Source organism: Lycorma delicatula, chromosome 8 (genome assembly GCF_047948215.1).
Source record: "Lycorma delicatula isolate Av1 chromosome 8, ASM4794821v1, whole genome shotgun sequence".
In the NCBI taxonomy this organism is placed as follows: Eukaryota; Metazoa; Arthropoda; class Insecta; order Hemiptera; family Fulgoridae; genus Lycorma; species Lycorma delicatula.
In genome coordinates this window covers 3,701,648-3,720,580 of record NC_134462.1, presented here as the reverse complement: position 1 = coordinate 3,720,580, position 18,933 = coordinate 3,701,648, and the positions used below count along the sequence as shown (strand labels likewise).

The 18,933-nt window shown below is 33.1% G+C and overlaps 1 protein-coding gene across 4 annotated transcripts in view; it reads left to right on the top strand.

Moving 5' to 3' along the window:
• Positions 1–18,933, top strand: part of LOC142329461 (N-acetylgalactosamine kinase-like) — a 241,443-nt gene that overhangs the window by 7,861 nt on the left and 214,649 nt on the right. For all 4 annotated transcript variants that reach the window (XR_012757514.1, XR_012757513.1, XM_075374115.1 and 1 more), the window contains exons 3-4: positions 11,641–11,845; positions 16,786–16,894. Coding sequence is in view for 2 of the 4 variants with exons in the window: in XM_075374115.1 (XP_075230230.1) it covers positions 11,641–11,845; positions 16,786–16,894 (314 nt within the window). In the remaining 2 variants the exon portion in view is untranslated. The remainder of the gene's footprint in view (positions 1–11,640; positions 11,846–16,785; positions 16,895–18,933) is intronic.

Below are 18,933 nucleotides of genomic sequence, written 5' to 3'. Positions count from 1 at the left end.
TACATAAAATTACTTTTAAAATATAAATTACATAAAGTTATTTGTTCCATTCCTAGTTTGAACCAGCTAGTGCTGCGCTCTAGTTTATATTAGCGCTGGCCTGCAAGTCAGTTTTACACATGCATTCGAGTGAAGAATCTTGTCTGGCGCGGTCATGTATTTATTGGTCTAACGTGACAAGTGTTATTTAGTATTGTACAAAATAAATTCAGCTGTCCTAGAAGAATATGGTTTCATTTCATTTCAATCAACAAATACAGTCCATCCTAGCTCTAAAGATTTAACATCCATTTGTGGTCCTCCGGGTGAAGATTTTGTGTTAACATGCATTTGTGGTGTCTATGAACCAGATCTTGCGGTATTTATAAACAGTGTTAAATAGCATTACTTAATGTTTCATAAGAACTGTGTGAATGTTAATTTTATTGGACAGTGTACATTCAAGGTTCGAGTGACATTAGTTTGAAATGCTAAAATTAAATACGTTTTAAATAGCTTGTAACATGCAGTTAGGCGTAAAATTATAACAGTAGTTGTTATACGCATTGTGGGTCTTCAATAATACCGGTTTTGTAAGCTTCACTGTGTTAGAACTACACTGTTACATACACGCACTCACAGTTGCAGTTCATGTTACATTTATTGTCTTATTCTGACCTGAAGCAAGCTGACATCAGCAGATGACCTCATATTAAGTATACATTGGAACTGGAAACAACAACTTTACCAACTCAACTTCTGATTATCGAAAATAATTTAATAGTATTATTTAATATTCAATATTATTTATTTTTGATAATATTATTTTATAAATTAATTTCTTATTAATTTATTTAATATTATCTCTGTCAATACCATGGTTCCAGTCAAAATGGAATTCAAAGATCTAAGATACGAGGTATTATGAACCTTCATTGATAATTTTAATTTCAATCAGACGATTATGATCTGTTCACTATAAAATTAAATAAGCTGTTAGAATATGAAAAAACCTTTTTTGAAGTTTAGTCAGAATTACACAAAGATGCAACAGATAAAGACTTAGAGGATAGAGACATATAAGATAATATTTTTAATTAACTTAAATTAAAACAAGAAAAGCTAGAAAATCGTTTCAAAAAGTCAGATGTAATTGATTAAAATAAAATAATTAACAAACCCAATCAAATTACATTAAAACCTATACAAATTGAGCCCTTTCATGGTGATGTGAGAGCTTGGCATAAGTTTTTTTATCTTTTTAATAGTTTAGTCCATAACCGCAATGAATTATCTGATCTTGACAAATTTTACTACCTTACAAATTTTTTAAGGGGTAATGCACTTGATGTGATAAAAAATTTATCACCTGAAAATTATGAAACTGCAATAAAATTACTTAAAGCTCATTATGATAACAAACTGCTAATTGCAGCTAAACTTGCTATAGAAATTATTAATCTAAAACCATTAAAAAAGGAAAATGCTGAAAATTTATCCAAATTCATTGATCAAATTAATTCAAATATCAATGCATTAAAGAATCTAAATATTAATCATTTAGAATTTATTCTAATACAATTAATTACTAAAAGTTTAAATTTAAATACTTTAAAAGATTGGGAAGAAACATTAGCAGATAATGATTTCCCGAAGTTAGAACAACTTTTTTTTCTTCTCATCTAAGCATATGTTACTTGAATTCACCGACATAATTCAAGGTGATGAAAAAGCACAGCCATCTAATGTATGCTTTAGCAAGAAAAGATACAATTCTTCCAATAAAACTGCATTTTTTGTAAATAATTTAATAATTTTATGTGTGCATTATGTAAAATTACCAACCATCAATTGTATCAGTGTATAACTTTTTAAAATATAATATTAATGAAAGGAAAAAATTTGTATTTCATGAAAAATTATGTCTTAATTGTTTAAGTAAACAGCATATCATAAAAGATTGCCCAAGCAATTGTAAATATAAAAAATGCTCACAAAAACATCATACACTGATTCATTTAGATAAAACACTGCAAGACGCAACAAATAAATCTTCCAAGCCGAATCATGCTCCCCCAAATAATAGTTCATATTGTACCTTAAAATCAGAACCAAACAAGTCTGTTTTACGTACAACAGCTGTAGTTAATGTCAAGGATAAACAAGGTAATTTCATTCAAGCCAGGCTTTTGCTTGATTCTGCTTTGATTTCATTTTGTACTGAAGGGTTTGCTTGGGCTTCAAACCAAACCTGTTAATGCCGATCTCAGATAAATGTCGTTATTCAGTCTAAGTTAAGTGTTAATTTAAATATTAATTCTAGGTATGAAAATTTTAATTTTAACTTGAAATGTCATATACTGCCATTGATTACAGGTTTGTTACCGAATGATTTTATAGACATTACCGACTGGGAAATTCCTTGTCACCTTTTTCTTGCGATCCTAATTTTAATGTCCCTGGGTAAGTCGATATTCTTCTAGGAGCTCAATATCTTTCTTTGCTTAAGCATGTCCAGTTAACTCATAATTCTAATCATACTATACTTCAAGAAACTCGTCTTGGTTTCATAGTCTCTGGTCAAAGACAAATAATTCAGATTCAGTAGCACTTTTTGTTAGTAATGAACAGCTTTCCTCTAAATAGTCATTCTGGAGATCTGAAGAGTTGGAGGATTGTTTACAGACTAAGGCGGAATCTTTCTGCGAAAAACATTTTATTGGAAATACCTTTTGTGATGACCAAGGCAGATTTGTTCTATCTCTTCCTCGTAAGGAAAACTGTACCTTAAGAGATTTGTATTAGAATGCAAGGGATCGTTTTAATTTGTTACAACATAGATTCCAGAAAAATGCTTAACTTAAGGAAGATTACTTCCATTTTATGAAAGAATATCAAGGATTAGATCACATGCAAGCAGTAAATTCATCTATCTCAGTGTAGGGCGATTTGAAACTTTTTATTTGCCCCACCACGCAGTATTTTGTGAATCTTCCACCACTACTAAAACCAGAGTAGTATTTGACGGTAGTGCAAAAACATCAAATGGCTGATCACTCAATTCAATTCTTGCTACAGGTCCAGTAGTGCAACAAGATTTATTTTCAATTATAATTTGTTTTAGAACTCATACCTACGTGCTATCCAGGAGATATTCCAAAAATGTATAGACAAATTTGCATTAATCTTCAAGATTTCCCATTGAAAAGAATCCTCTGGTATGATAATAATAACTCATCAATCATTTCATACAATTTACAAACAGTTACTTACGGTTTAGCACCTTCAAGTTTTCTAGCTATGAGATGTTTGATCAAAATTTCTAATCAAAATGAAGCCTCCTTTCCTGAAGCTTGCCAATCAATCAAGCAGGATTTTTATGTCGATGATTTGCTCAGGTTGTGACAGCATTGATCAGTTAAAAGAATTGTACAATGATATTTTGTTATTGCTTAACGAATACAGACTTTCACTGCATAAATGTAATTCAAATGTGCCTGGTATGTTTGATGATTCTGATTCCTTTATCAAATTAGACAAAGATGAAAATATCAAGGCACTTGGATTATCTTGGGATCCTCAAGTGAAATCATCACTTCATTTATCAAATCAAACCAACGGATAATAACTCTTCTTACGCTGAACGTTCTGTTTTATTAATTATTTCTTCGTTGTTTGATCCTTTGGTTCTACTTGCTCCTGCAATAGTTCCATTTAAAGTGTTCATCCAAGAGTTATGGTGCGCTAATCTTCAATGGGATGAAGTTCTTCCTGCTCTACTAGCTGAAAAATGGAATTCTCTGTATTCCCAGCTCAAATCGTCAAGTAATTTTAGGATTCCTCGATTAATTAAAATCAGTAGTTTTAGTAAAAGTGATCAATTGCATGGATTTTGTGATGCAAGTAGCAGTGCAAATGATGTTTTTCTTTTCATCAGATCTGTTGATAGTAATGAACACATGAAATCCACCTCCTGTGTTCAAAATCTAGAGTTGCGCCTGTCAAACAAATCTTTATTCCAAGGCTTGACTTGAATGATGCTCTTCTGTTATCTCGTTTATTTAATAAGGTTAATAAGAGTTGATTCAATCCATTTTCGGTCAGATTCTAAAGTAGTACTTTACGGGTTGTCTTCGCTTCCTAATAGATGGAAGATATTTGTTGCAAATAGAGTTTTCGAAATACAAGAGCTAATTAAGGAATGCATATGGAAGCACTTTCCTTCAAAAGATAACCCCTTGCAGACATCTTGTCACGTGGTTGTGTACCAGATGTAGTAACCTCGTTTACCACTCTGGTGGAATGGTCCGTCGTATCTGGAACAAGATGAGGACGCTTGGCCATCCTATCAGCCAATCGTTTCTATGATTCCGCCAGATTCGCTCAAGGAAGAGAAGAAGCCTAGCAAAACTAATGTGTTTTCAACTGCTCTTCAAACAACAGAAACTTTAGAACTTTCAAAACCATTTTCTTCGTTTGTATAAACATTAAACATATTTTAATATTGTAGTTTCATTTACAACGTAAAAAATAAAAATAATCGTATATTGTTAGATCTTTCACCGGAAGAAATCAATTCCACTTTTGAAATTCTTATTCGTCATACTCAAGAATTGTATTTTGCTAAGGAGTTAAGCGATTTAAGGAAAAATATGGCTGTATCAAAGAAAAGCAAATTAGTGTCTCTATAAATGCATTTTTAGATCAAAATAGAATTATTCGCATTGGAGGTCGTTTAAATTTTTCAAATTTGTCTTTAAATGCTAAACATCCTGTAATTTTATGTCCTCATAGTCATCTTACTTAATTGATTATTTTCCATGAACATTTAAGATTGTTACATGAAGGATTACAATTAATTCATTCGTCACTTAGACAGAGATATTCAAAAATCATAAATCATAGCTCAATTTTAAATCATAGTTCGTTCGGTCATTAATAAGTGTGACATGTTTTCGTTTTAGAGCTCAGCCTCAGAGTCAGTTACTCGGACAACTGCCAAAAGAAAGTCACAATTTCCAGACCGTTCCATTCAACTGGTGTTGACTATGCGGGTCCAATACTTATTCATCACGGTGAGCGGCGTACTCGACCTACTAATCCTGTGACTATTAAAGCTTACATTGCATTGTTTGTATGTCTCAGCATGAAGGCAGTACACCTTGAACTTGTGTAACTGATTTATCTACAGAAAGTTTTATAGCTATCCTACAAAGATTTGTAGGTTGCCGAGGATTGCCTTCTTATATTTTTTCTGGTAATGGAAAAAACTTCTGCAGTGCAAATCGTTATCTTCAAGAAACGTATGACTTTCTTAAAACCGATATTGCTAATTCCAAAATTAAATCTTTCTATACCTCAAACAGCATAAAGTGGTCTTTCCTTCCTCCATACTCTCCAAGTTGGGGTGGTTTGTGGGAAGCTGCTGTGAAGAGCATGAAATTTCACCTACGAAGAGTCATGGGAAATTCTGTTTTAAATTACGAAGAGTTATCCACTTTATTTATTCAGATAAAAGCATGCTTAAACTCCAGACCATTATACTTGTCATCAACCAATTCCTCTGATCCAGCTCCACTTATTTCTGGACATTTTTTAACCTTTACTTTGTTAACTTCTTACCTAATCCTGATTTCTCAGGCATTAATATAAATAGACTTACTAGGTGGCAGCTTTACAAAAAAATATTGTAAGACTTCTGGAAAACATGGTCAAATGACTATTTACATTCCTTGCAGCAGAAGAATAAATGTAAGATCTCCAATAATAAGATTTGTGTTGGCACTGTAATTGTAGTAAAAGAAAGTAATCTCTCTCCACCAATGTAGCAATTGGGAATAATTGTTAAGGTTTATCTAGGTGATGATGGACTAGTTAGAGTAGCTGATGTAAAAATTAACAATACAATAGTAAAAAGAACTATTATTCTTCCAAATTCAGATGTTTATACTAACCTGAGTGATGCTGAATGTAATGAATGAAATTTCTTTAACTTCTATTTTTAATTTTATCTGTTTTTGTAGTTTTTTGCCGTCTGCAATATTGCAATTTGTACTTAAAGTAGCTTCAAATTCTTGTGTATTTTCAAGATTTTTATGTAATCACTTTTATTTATTAATTTTTGTATTTGTGATAATGTATGTTAGAATTATAATTTATGTAATTATAATTGGTGGGCAACTGACTCGCTGGCCTGCGAGCCAGTTTTATACATGCATTCGAGTGAAGAATCCCATCTGGCGCGGTCATGTATTTCTTGGTCTAATGTGACTAGTGTTATTTAGTATTGTACAAAATAAATTCAACTGTCCTAGTAGAAGAATATGGTTATATGGTTTCATTTCATCTAATTTCAATCTACGAACAATACAATCCATCCTAGCTCTAAAGACTTAACATTATTTGTAAAATATAAGTTAATAAAAAAAAATTATAATCCTCCCGATATTATAAAATGCTGAAAATATGAAAATTGCAATAACTTGAGATCTACTGAGACTTTATTGATCTACTGGGACAGCCGGTGACTTAAAACACTTGGAGAACATCTAATGAGGCCTCATCCAAAATTTTTCCTCGACTTTGAGTAGCGATATGAGTGAACATTGGTTATCTGTACGCTACAACATGTCAAGAAAAATACTGCAAATATGAAAATCGCAGTAACTTGAGACTTAATTTTATTTTCCTACCAGAAACATTAATTTTATTGTTTTCAGTCTTTTACCCCACTGTAACGGGGTTGGGTCGCAAAGCGGCTAGGGAGCACAGGCCCCTAGTATATATAAAAAAGATTATAATAAAAGTTAAATAAATTAAGTCTCACACCTCCGGGACCATCGTTAGGTAATACTTAAGAGGATGATATGAGATGATTTGTAGCGTGTGAAAATGCCATACCTGACCAGGATTTGAACCTGGGACTTCTGGATGAAAGACCAAGATGCTACCACTCGTACCACGGAGGTCGGCAAATAAATGAAGTTATCACAAACTAACAACACAAATACATATCACAGTTGTAGAACAGGTACTGAACTCAATTTTTTGTCTAGAACAATAGATGGTTGAGAGGAGGCACATGCAGTAACAGGAAAATGATCACTCGTGTAGTAACATGAAAGTGATTGTATATACAACTATTTTTTAGATTTCTACTGCTTTTAACTTTTTTGCCATAAATCCACTATATTTTTTTATTCAGAATATCAACTTCTTGCATTTTCATACATAAAAAAATTTTGTTTATTTAACCAACAGTTTTGCAAAATTATCATTTATAATAGGCTAACATCTATAGATTAAACAAAGAACAACTTGCTGTGAAAAAACCTTACATGATGGAATATTGCTGTATATTTTCAGATTACATAAAATCTTTTCAAGAAATATAAGCAAAATGATTGATTTATAGTTTTTCCAGTTAGTCCACAGTTTTTTTGTGAATGATTTCAGTAACATCAAATGATGTGATTAATTTGGAATATGTTTTTCAAATCATGATAAACATATGCCTACTGAAATTTATTTATGTTATAATTTCTCTGATTCATAAATTGGATTCTGAGATGGTCTTAGCACTGGAATAGTTTTGTATCGTTTTATAACTCAAGTAATGAACAGATGAATGCAGTTTATAAGGTTTCTGGACATATATAAAGCTCTTGATACACTTGAGTATAACTGATTGGTTTGCTTGGCATTTCTCCCACCCCACCCCATTTGGTTGCCCTAAAACATAAGACCAAATCTCTGCTGAGACAAATGGCTACTGAGCCTCAAAACAGTTTAGTGACCAATGTCCTAACTAGCTCCTAGAGATAACCTAAAAGCGTGAGCAGAATAAGCGTAGTAGCATACACCACTCGTTTGCGTGTCCCACTGCCCAATTTCATATCACTAAAATGCGTAGGCGCACCCTGTCAACTACTAAAACATATATGGCTATCAATAATTAAATTTATCTTGTCAAAGACAACAATTCACTGCCTCGCCTAGGTCGCTGAATGCCAGCAAGTACCTTTCCACCATTAAAGCGCCTGGAGCCTTAACCTGGCTGGTAGCCAGCCATATCTCTCGGTTAGCTTTTTACAGCAGCATGGTAGGAGTCTGTTCCCTTAGGCAAACTACAGAGTCGGTTGAACGAAGCAACCGCATCAAGGAACTCTCACACGGCCCGACAATACGGCTCTTGCCACATTGACTCACTGCTTGTGAGTGGCCAGATTTCCCCTTGACCTCTTAAGTTCCAGGGTGGCTTGAGTTCTGGCCCTCCCAAGAGCTGGGCGGTCGAACATCATGTATTCATTTGACTGGACCTTCCTGCAGACGCACAGCTCATCAGCTGCTAGACGGAACCAAAAAAAAATATTGGTTTAAATTTGCATGGTTGGAGAGTACTTGGGCTCCTGTTGCCCTTCAAAGTGAAGGAGAGGCATACCATCCCCCTCAGATCCTGTATAAATCTGTACAAGGACCTTCCCTTAGTCGTGGCATGCCATACTTCCATTGTGAGGCTGTAAAGCCTCCTTCCCAGGCGGGAGATGGGTGAAATTTAGAACCGGTGCATTGAGGTCACTTCTGTTCCAGTACAGGTCCAGCCCAAAACCACATCCCAAATACCTTGGTCTCTTGCTTCTTCGCAATTTCCACATGGCTGCCTGAACTTTCACCACTAAATTGATTAGGAGAGTCTTTTCCAATACAGTGGTAGCCCCGAGGAAGGTTGTTTTAAAACCACTAGTGCATCCTTAAATTTTGAATTAGTGCTTGATTTCTTTCCTATCTATGTGCTCAAACAGAAACTGCGTGTGGTCGTACTTTTGAAGACACCTCGGTACACCATGTTCAAATGATGGTCCGACAGTCTGTAATCTTTTTGAGCAATCCTAAGGATGTGCATCACAGAGATGGTGTCTGCCGCTACTTGCCTAATGTGATTGCTAAACAGCAACTTCTCATCAAACAAAACATCTAGGTACTTCTGAACTCGAACTTGGCTGATTGTACAGCCTTTGTACTTAATACAGGGGTTACGACTGTGTATTAATTTGTCTGCACTCTTGAGAAGCATAAACTTCATCTTCAGCACAGAAATCTTTAAATTTTGAATGTCCATCCAGCCCTCTATGGTTGACAATGCCACCTGCGCTCGGTCTTCTAGTTGCGATCGTGAGTTACCACAAACTAACAGAAGACAGTCATCGGCGAAAGCCTGGGCTGTAACCCCTTCCAGGAATGTCAGTCCCAAAAATCCATCAAATACCAGGTTCCACAGCAAGGGACTGAGAACATAGCCCTGTGGGCTTCCCCTGGTGATGGCCTTTTTCACAACTAGGTGTGCATCCTTGAACAGAGCTGTATGATCAGACAAGTAGTCACATATTACGGCCTGCAGGGCTACAGGAACATTGCGGCGTTCCAACTCATAGAAGACAGAACTCCAAAATGAGGAAGTAAATGCTGCCTCTTTGTCAATAAAAATTGCCAAAACATATTTACAGTTGGTGCCTCCACCTCGGGAAGAGCATTTAAAATACAATCCTCAGTGCCAATCCCTTTCATGAAGCCATACTGGCCTTGATTTAGAAGTGAGTTCATATCGATGTTTTCCCAGAGCTGTTCCACAGCCTGCCTTTCAACCAACTTGCCAATTACTGGCAAGAGGCTGATTGATCAATAACTGCTGACCTCATTCGGATCCTTTCCTGATTTTAAGAGCACCCTCACCAAAGCCACCATCCAACAAGTTGGAAAGCAACCTCAGCTTAGGCACCCCAAGCCTGCCAAACAGCTCTCTTATGACAGGCAGTACATGATAGAAAATATATTCGGTCAAGTTGATCAGTCCCCAGTGCCATTCAAGAAACCACTCTGTCTATATCTACGCCAAGGAATGGTGTCTCACCCACCCTAACGCCGACGTCTGCTTCACCTTCTGGTGCATCTGGAAACAGAGTATCCAGGAACGCCTGGTAAGTCGTCTCTGATGTTAACGTGTGGTCACAACCACCAAACCCGCATCAAATACTGGACAGCACATGCAATGGCTTTGGCTGGTAACATGACTTCGTGAGCTGCCAGGGATTGTGCTGTAACTCGCGCATGAAGTCTTGCCAAAACTTGAGTTTGGCTTACTTGATGGCATGAATGTATGCATTACGGATGCATCGGTAGATCCGCAGACCCTCAGCACACACGGCAACATCGATAATCCCCATTAGGCAGCAACACTGGTATCTTCTCTTAGCAGACCTAACTCTTGCGCGCAGATGCTAAGGTCAGAGAACCACCACTTTTTCCTAGCTTTCCACCTGCATTTAACAGACGGCTGCAGGCACTCTCTGATCAATGAATTGTCCACTACCTAAGGGTCTGACCATTGGCCGAGGCCACCATAGGACCCTATCGCAGCCAGTCTTGATGGCCTGGCCGAATTGTTCAGCCTTCAATTCCACCTCCTCCCTACAGTTTATATAGTTGAGTATAAATATTTGTTTTCTAAACTGTAATCAGCTGTTGGTTCACGGTAAACCCTAAAATTGGTTTATAGTTACACCTTATGAATAGAAGGCAGTTTGTTAAAATTGTGGTTCAAAGAATTATTTATAAAGGAGTCCCTCAGAATTCAATACTAGGTTCTTTATAGTTTTTAATTTCTATTAAAGATCTTTTTAGTATTAACATTTTGTATGCAATCACCACATTTGCTGATAATACCATTCTTTCATATCCAGCTAGAAATTGTGAGATACAAAACTCAAGATTGATTTAGATTAATTCTGCTTATAATCCATGTACAATAGATCAGTTTTAAATGCAGTGTAAATAGGTTATTTTACTATAATGAACTCTTTTTTTTGTATTTGATATGGATTTGTGCTTTTATTTCTTCAGTATTTTTTTCCTTTGCATTTAGTCAAAAATATTTTGGGTTATTGTTGGATGAAAATTTAATGTAGAGGCCTTAAATATAAAAATTTAAATCAAAGTTACTTATATTTTTAAAATTATTATTTTATTATTTAAAATTTGTGTGCCTAAAATAAACATCGGATAATTGTATTATACTTGGTCATTTGTATATTTAACATTAAGTTATTTTTTTTTTTATTTTGGGAGGAATGATGCTCATTTATCCTTGCTTCATTATACTGTCCAAAAATCCTTTTTTTGAGGAATACAGTAGGATTGTTTCATTCTTTCTTTTGTTTATTTTGTTAAGAATACTACCGCACAGTCATTTTTTTCTAGGATTTTTTATTTGTTTTATCATCAATTTTTTATCAATTGTGAAAAAATAGTGTTACAGTTGACCAGAAGTGATTATTATGAAACTAGTCACAAAGAAGCATTGGAAGATTAAAAAATTAAAAAAAAATTTAAATTACATCTACTTCCACCAAAATGTTACATACTTATTTAATTATTATTACATCTATTATTGCCATCAATTATAATTCCTTAATATTTTTAAAGTTTTAGATATACTGTTATCAAAATTATCTTCTCTCAGATTGTTAATATTTTTACAAGTATATATACGTCTGTGTTAATCGAATCCATGTATACCGCAATTGATTTTTCTATTTTAATTTTTCCCCTTATTTTAATGCATTGTGGTTTGATATTGCACTAATATAAATCGGTTTTTTTTTTCAGTATTTCATTTGAAAGTGTAGGATGGATAAGCTATATACTTTGTGGAATTCAAGGTGTTATTGATAAAAATGCTGAAGTTAATGTTTTTTATGAACCTCATTTTATGGAAATAGCAGTAAGCGGCAATATTCCTGCTAGTGCTGGGCTTTCTAGTTCAAGTGCGTTGGTGTGTGCAGCATTCCTTGCTACAGCATTAGTTAATAACGTAAGCACTTATTTTATTCATGTTTAATAAGAGAGGTTATATGTTTAGTTAGATCTCCAGGGGTATAGCTGAACAGTTGGTAATTTAGATGAATACTTCCATATACCTATACTACTACAGGAATGAACGAGATTATACCTTAATGATTCCTGAGTTTTTTCAAATAGCTGTTTAGTTTGTTCTCAGATAGCTATTTTGTAAGGAAATGTTGTTGCTACATATTTTTAAGCTGGTTAGTGTAAAATTATTGATCAGTAATGTACTATTCCCAAGTCTGTTAAAAAGCCCTGATCTGTCAGAAGTTGTAGGAAGAATGAGCATCTCCTACTTTGCGTAGCTTTGATAGGTATTCTCTAATCCAGGTTTTTCCTTAGATTTTAAATAAATATTTAATAAATTTATACATAATTATATATGAAGGCTTTATTTAAATTAACCTCTGGTCAAATAATAAAGTTAAACAAAATAAATTAAAAATAAATTTACTTTATAAAAAAAATTTCATACATACTGCTGTAAGGGAGATTGTCAAATATCTGCCACTTAAACTTTTTTTTAGCACTAAAGTGTTATGAGGTTACATGTTGTCATGCAAAAAATAATGTTCCCCTTTTTAGCATCCTTCGCCCTTTATTAGGGAACGCTCTCCTAAGCTTTGTTAATATTTCACAATAAACATCTGCGGTTATTGTCCTACCTGGCTTCATAAATTCTGCCAACAAAATTCCTTAACAGTCTCAAACTGTTACATTTTGAACATTTGTTGTTCAAATAGGTTTGTTTGAATTTTTTGGGATTGTTCAGCAAGTGTGTGTAACCTACACACATTGTTTAGACTGTTCTTGAGTCAGTCTCGTTATTGAAGAATTGAATCTGTGCCTCCTACTCTCCGCCCTATAACAGTATGTCAAGTGCATAATGAAATTTTTTATTTAATGCTGAATAAATTGATAGTAAGCTCTTTTAGAATATTAGGTAATTTATTAAAAAAGGTGTATAAAAGTCCTCTTATAATTTAGAGGGTAAATATTAAAGACATACTTATGACATCTCTTTGTGTTTTCTGATTCAATAAAAGTTGTTATTGTAATTTTTTTTTTAAATAACTTCTTTTAAGTAGTTAGCCAGTTATCACTTTTTTTTTATTTTTATTCTAACCTTGTTAAACATCCTCGGCCTCCGCCGTTAGGCTATGTTCAGGAATGTTGGAGTGTCGTGGCAGTCGACAGCCCTCCCTTCTGGATGACCACTACATCCCTCCACTCCGATCCGTCCACTCTTGCATGTGTACGGACCAAAGCATCCTAGACATCCAGGCTGTCTCCCTGAGCCAGTTGTCACTGTAAACACAGGAAATATCAGATTGCAAGAATCACATTTCAGCTGCATGATTCACATTTACTGGAGTCAAATAGTTTTATAGATCCTCTGTGGATAGATCTTCCATTCTTATCATCCATCTCCATTCCCATATTCTTGATCCATTCTTTCTCACTTCTGATAATTGAATGTAACTGGACTTCACTGCATCTGAACTGAGGAAACAAAGGATTTGAGAAGTAGTACATACATGGTTACACTGACCATTGTTTATGAAATAAATATAACAATCAAAAGTTGTTATTGATTCCTAAACCATTCCAAAATATAAAAACAAGGTAGAGAGTGATAATTAATTAATGACCACATTTATATTTAGTGTAATTTAATTTGTGTTAAACTTTCAGCAACAAAATTGAAGTAGTGAGTAGTATGATACTGGAAAATAACAAACATTGTCTATTTTTTGAAAATTACAGACTATATATCCTCCATTGAATTGTATGCATTCCTGACTATGAACTAACACTTTATCCATAACTTCTGCAAGTGTTTCATTTGATATAAATTGGATCTCATTTCTTATGGCTGCGTTCAGATCCTCTAAGTTGTCTGTATTAACATAGACTTTAAATAACCCCATAAATAAAATCTGGAGCAGTTAAGTCTAGAGAACGGGGAGGCCATTCAGTGTCACCAAACCTCAAACTCACATGATTGGGAAATGTCTGTTGCAATTATTTCATAACTTGTGTGGCTTGTTATACCAAAGAAAATACATATAAAAACTGCTAAAAGAACATATACCCAAAATTGGGGTTCTGACACTGTAACTCAGGAATAAAAAAATTCTCTAAGCATTTGTCTGTAACGATCGCCATTAACAGTTACAATAACACCATTTTCATTTTCAAAAAATATGGGCCTGTTATCCATGATCTTGATATTGCACACCATACAGTTACTTTTGTAGTATGCAAATGGCGTTCATGAATCTCACATGGTTTTTGTCCAGTCGATATTCTCATATTCTGTTTATTCGCGTAACCAAATAAATTAAGTGTGTTTCATCAGTTATTTTGAGCCTCTCTCCAAAATTCTGATTGGCTAAGTTAAATCGATCATAGTGTTAGATAGCGCCAAACAACTTTGAAAATCAGCTGGTTTCAACTTGTGGTATACCTGAAGTTTATAAGGAAACAAGTTCAGATCTTTTCTCACGATGTTGTGTTCTGTTTCTCTATTGATACCAATTTCTTGTGACAACCTTCCTGCAGATTTTTTTGGGCGTTTTGGATGATTGCAGCTCCCACCCTTTCAACAGTTCTTCATTCTGTACAGATCTACACCTAGCCGTACATTTAGCATCAGTTACAACCTCTATGGGATTCAGTATATCACAGAATTAATTTTCAAGAAGAACATGCATTCCCTTCTTTGAGTAGTGATAACTAAGTAATTGCTAGCAAAATAAAATTCCACTATTGCTGCTTACTGTTGTGTGCTCCACCTTTCCATGTTACACCAGTAAATTTTGCAAATGTTGGTCTTTATATGTACCTGAAAAGAAACAAAAAAAAAATTAGTACCACAAAACTTTCTATGTAAATGTGGTCATTTATTAATTGTCACCCAGTACATTTTTATAGATTAATGTTTTACTAATTTGATTCTTTTGCCAAATCAAAATTTTAAAACCATATTACTATCTAAGAAAGTAAGCATTTCCAAGGATAAGAGTGCATTGATGGTGGAAAGAAATTCAACTAGTTTTGTAATACTTGATACCAGTATTTAAAATTATAAATCAGTGGCCAGTTTGAACTATACAAAATCCCCAAAATACAGTGTAGTTGTTATATTCTAAGTTGCTAAATTCCGTTGGTAAGAAATGTTTCAGATTGACATTCCTGAATAGTGCTGTTAGTTTACACCAATGATCAAAGTAACTGATAACAGAGGAATTAGAATTGAATTTTCTTTACATTTTGAGGTATGAGGAAAATAGCATTCACTTAAAATGTAATTTTCTTTGCATGGAACTGAACAATTTAATAGTAATTATATCTGCTGATTATTATTAACCACCAAAAATTTTCACACCTTACTGAATTTAATCTCAAATTTAGCAGACATTGGGTTTTACCTCTCTTTGTAGTTAATACAGTAGTGTGCAAATTAATCTGAACATAGGAATTTGTTTGTTTATTTCTGTATTATGACTGCACTGCTTGACCACACCCATTCTTTAAGTTGTCTGTGTGACAGGAGGTTATTGTATTTTGGTTATTTAGCGTTTTTCATAAATAATATTTTTTTAATGTTTATTTCATTTTTTATTAAAAAATCATATTTTTGTATTTTTTATTGTTTGTTTTGAATATATAGTAATGGATGTAACTCCAAGAAAACATTCAAAAATTGTTTCTCTTTCTGAGCATCAGTATGACAATGACAATTAGCTTGTCAGTGTGGTGTAAGACTAGAGACAGCGAATGCTATTTTAAAGCAACTTAAATAAACCGGTTCCTTTTCACCTCAAAAGAAAGGAAAATGTGGCCATAAAAGAAAAACTACTCCATCACACGATCGATTATTAGTAAGTAAAAGTAAACTTCATCCAAAATTATCTGCTGTGAACTTTAATCAAGTATTAGTAGCCAGTGGAACAGATTTAGTTGTGACTTCTTCAGCTGGATGGAAAGCTTGTCAACCAACTAAAAAGCAGCTAAATACCAGCAATGTGCAAAAAAATTCTGTTGTGGGTCAAAGCACATGCTAACCAGACCAAAGAAGACTGTTGTGTTTTCTGGTGAGCAACATTTTCATGTTCAGGGGCAAAGAGTTCTATATGTTAGAGCGTATCGGATGAAAATACATCACTGACTCATATCCAAGAATCGGTTAAAGATCCCTAAAAAAAAATGTTTTGGAATTGTTTTACAAAGCCCTTATTCATTACTATAAAAATTCTGAAGGAAAGTGTTGTGACAATTTAACAAATTCCTATGAGGCAACGGAGTGTTCCAACAAGATTTGACATCATACTATACTGCCAAAAAAGTGGAAAAATGTTTCAAAGTATGGGATATTAATTATAAAGTGCTCCCATGACCAGGCAACTCCCCATACTTAAACTCAACTGAAAATCTTTGAACAATAGTAAATAAACGACTCAAAAATTAATTGTACCACAAAATTGACCTCATTAAAACAATAATATCTATATTGTTTCATGATGAAAAGTCAAAAGAATGTATAGTAAACTTGTTGAATTGATGCCAAATCATATGTGCAAAGTGATTAGGAATAAGGGAGGACACACACTAGATATTCACAAATTGTATAGATATGATTATTTTCTAAGTACGGCTATTTTTTATTAAGTAACATCTGGGTTTGAATTAATTTACATGTTACTAGTATATTTGTTATTTTTATTATAAAAAATTCCCTCGCTGGTACTTGAGAACTTTTCTTAGCCTATCAAGAAAAATTTATCTCTTATCTGAATTATTTAGATGAACGTCTGTCACATTTATAATGAATATCAAGTGTTTTTTTTTTATTATTTTTTTTCTTATTATAAAAAATAATCTTTAAGTGTCTGTTTATTACAGATGATAATGTCGAAAACTGAAATGGCAACAATTTGTGGAGAAGCTGAACATTATATTGGTACTGCTGGGGGTGGTATGGATCAAGCCATAGCTTTTAATGGTAAAAAAGGTAACCATTCTTATTAAATTTATTTTACTTGAAAAAGTATTTTACCAATTTATATTATAAGCTTACTAGGCTAGTCTGTTAATTAACTTGTCATCATAAATCTGTTGTTTAACAGCTGATTTTTGAAGTTGAAGGTTCTGAGGTTCAAATCCTAGTAAAAATTATTTTTATATGGATTTCAATACTAGATAGTGGATGCCGGTGTACTTTCTTGGTTCAGTTAACCAAATGTTTGATGAATGGTTGACCTGAGTCTGTACAAGACTACACTTCCTTTACATGTCATACATGTATATCATTCTCATCTCACTTGTCACTGGGAGGAGGGTGGTTTATTGTTCACTTATTGAACAGATTGTAACATTCACTTTAGGAAAAAAAAAGAAATTATATAATATTCTACTTGGTTTACTTAATGGTCTTAATGGTACCTTAATGTATCTTTTCATTAGTGACTTTCTTTATAAAAATTACTATCCATATCTTTGAAGGTGCCTCAGTAACATGCACAATGTCTTTATATGGTTATAGCCTTGTAAGGTAACTGTACTTACTCAAATCATAGCATGATTTGATGCTGGTCACCCACTGATGCTGGTTTTCTTTTTGAGTTGATCCTGGATCTCTGGCTCATGGTGAAAATGTGACTGGCAGAAGGGTACCCTTTGGCCTGTCAAGTGATGACTGTTGATTCATTATATCGGTTTTAGTTCTACTGGAAGGTTGCCAGTGATCGTATTCAATAACATATAAATGAATGTAATGTGTCTCTGTTAGGCATCACATTTTCATGTAGTCACTACTTATAATGTATGGATTGTCCATAACTCTCAGTTTGTTTTCTTTTCATCATTAACAAATAGTCTAGCAAATTGCTCCCTATTTGCAAAATATAATTATTTATAAAAGTAACCAAATTTACATATCGCTTAATATTATTATTTGTTTTTACTTATTTCTTTTTTTTTAGCATTTTTGCAGAAATATCTGCTTTATCAACCATAAAAAATATAAGTATATGATTTAAAATCGGTTAAAATACAGATAAATATTCTCATAGTAAGTATATTTTCATTCTCTGCCTGATACAGAATAAAATTCTACTTTATGTTGTGATGAACTTCTGTAAAAACTTTTAACATAAAGAAGTAAAGAAAAAATTGAAAATACTATTATGCAGCACTTACGATAATATTGTTATTAAGTAAATGGAGAATTTATCTTTGTAATTAATGATTTTATTTTCATTATCCGATAAGTTGTTGTGAATTTGTATCTGCTTCAAAATTGCCTTCATTGAATTGTCAATGAAATTGTTGTATCTTAACAACAGATTTGTCACTTAAATAACATGTTTTTAACATAAGTTGTGCTCCATACATAATATTGCTGTTGAATTGGCAAATGGTGGGTAGATTGTCACTTATCCGACTTTTTACAAAAATAAAAACAGATGTTTTGATTAATTATTAATTTCTGAACTCTAAATTACATACTACAACTGTTCATATTTTGTAGAACATAAACAATCTATTGTGTAATAATTTTCAAATTAGGTTATGTTAATTAAGGTATAATGTTAAATTTTACTATTTGGACTCTTTTCATATTTATAAGTTATATATTTATACATGTTACATTCTGGTTAATTGGATACTTCAGACTGAACAATGTAACGGAGCTCGCTCGCATATTTACTGCTAATTATACATATTCCTGCCTTTTAAATTTTGACAGTTTGCTAAATTTATTTGTTTGACAAAAGTTTTTTGAAGGAACAAAAAGTTAATCATGTTATTTTATTAAAAAAAAGTGATAAAAATAAAATAATTATTTATATATTATGTTATAATGTAAGAACAAAAAACATGTGTATTTGTAAATAAAGAATCTCAAGATAATATTCAGAAAAAATAAAAAAATAAAATCCTAAATAAAGATATAATTGAAAATATAAAAAACTAACCAGTGAAATTGACTCTAAGTTGTGGTCGGTACTCATTTGATAAACATTAAATTGTATTGCAAAATGCCGTAAT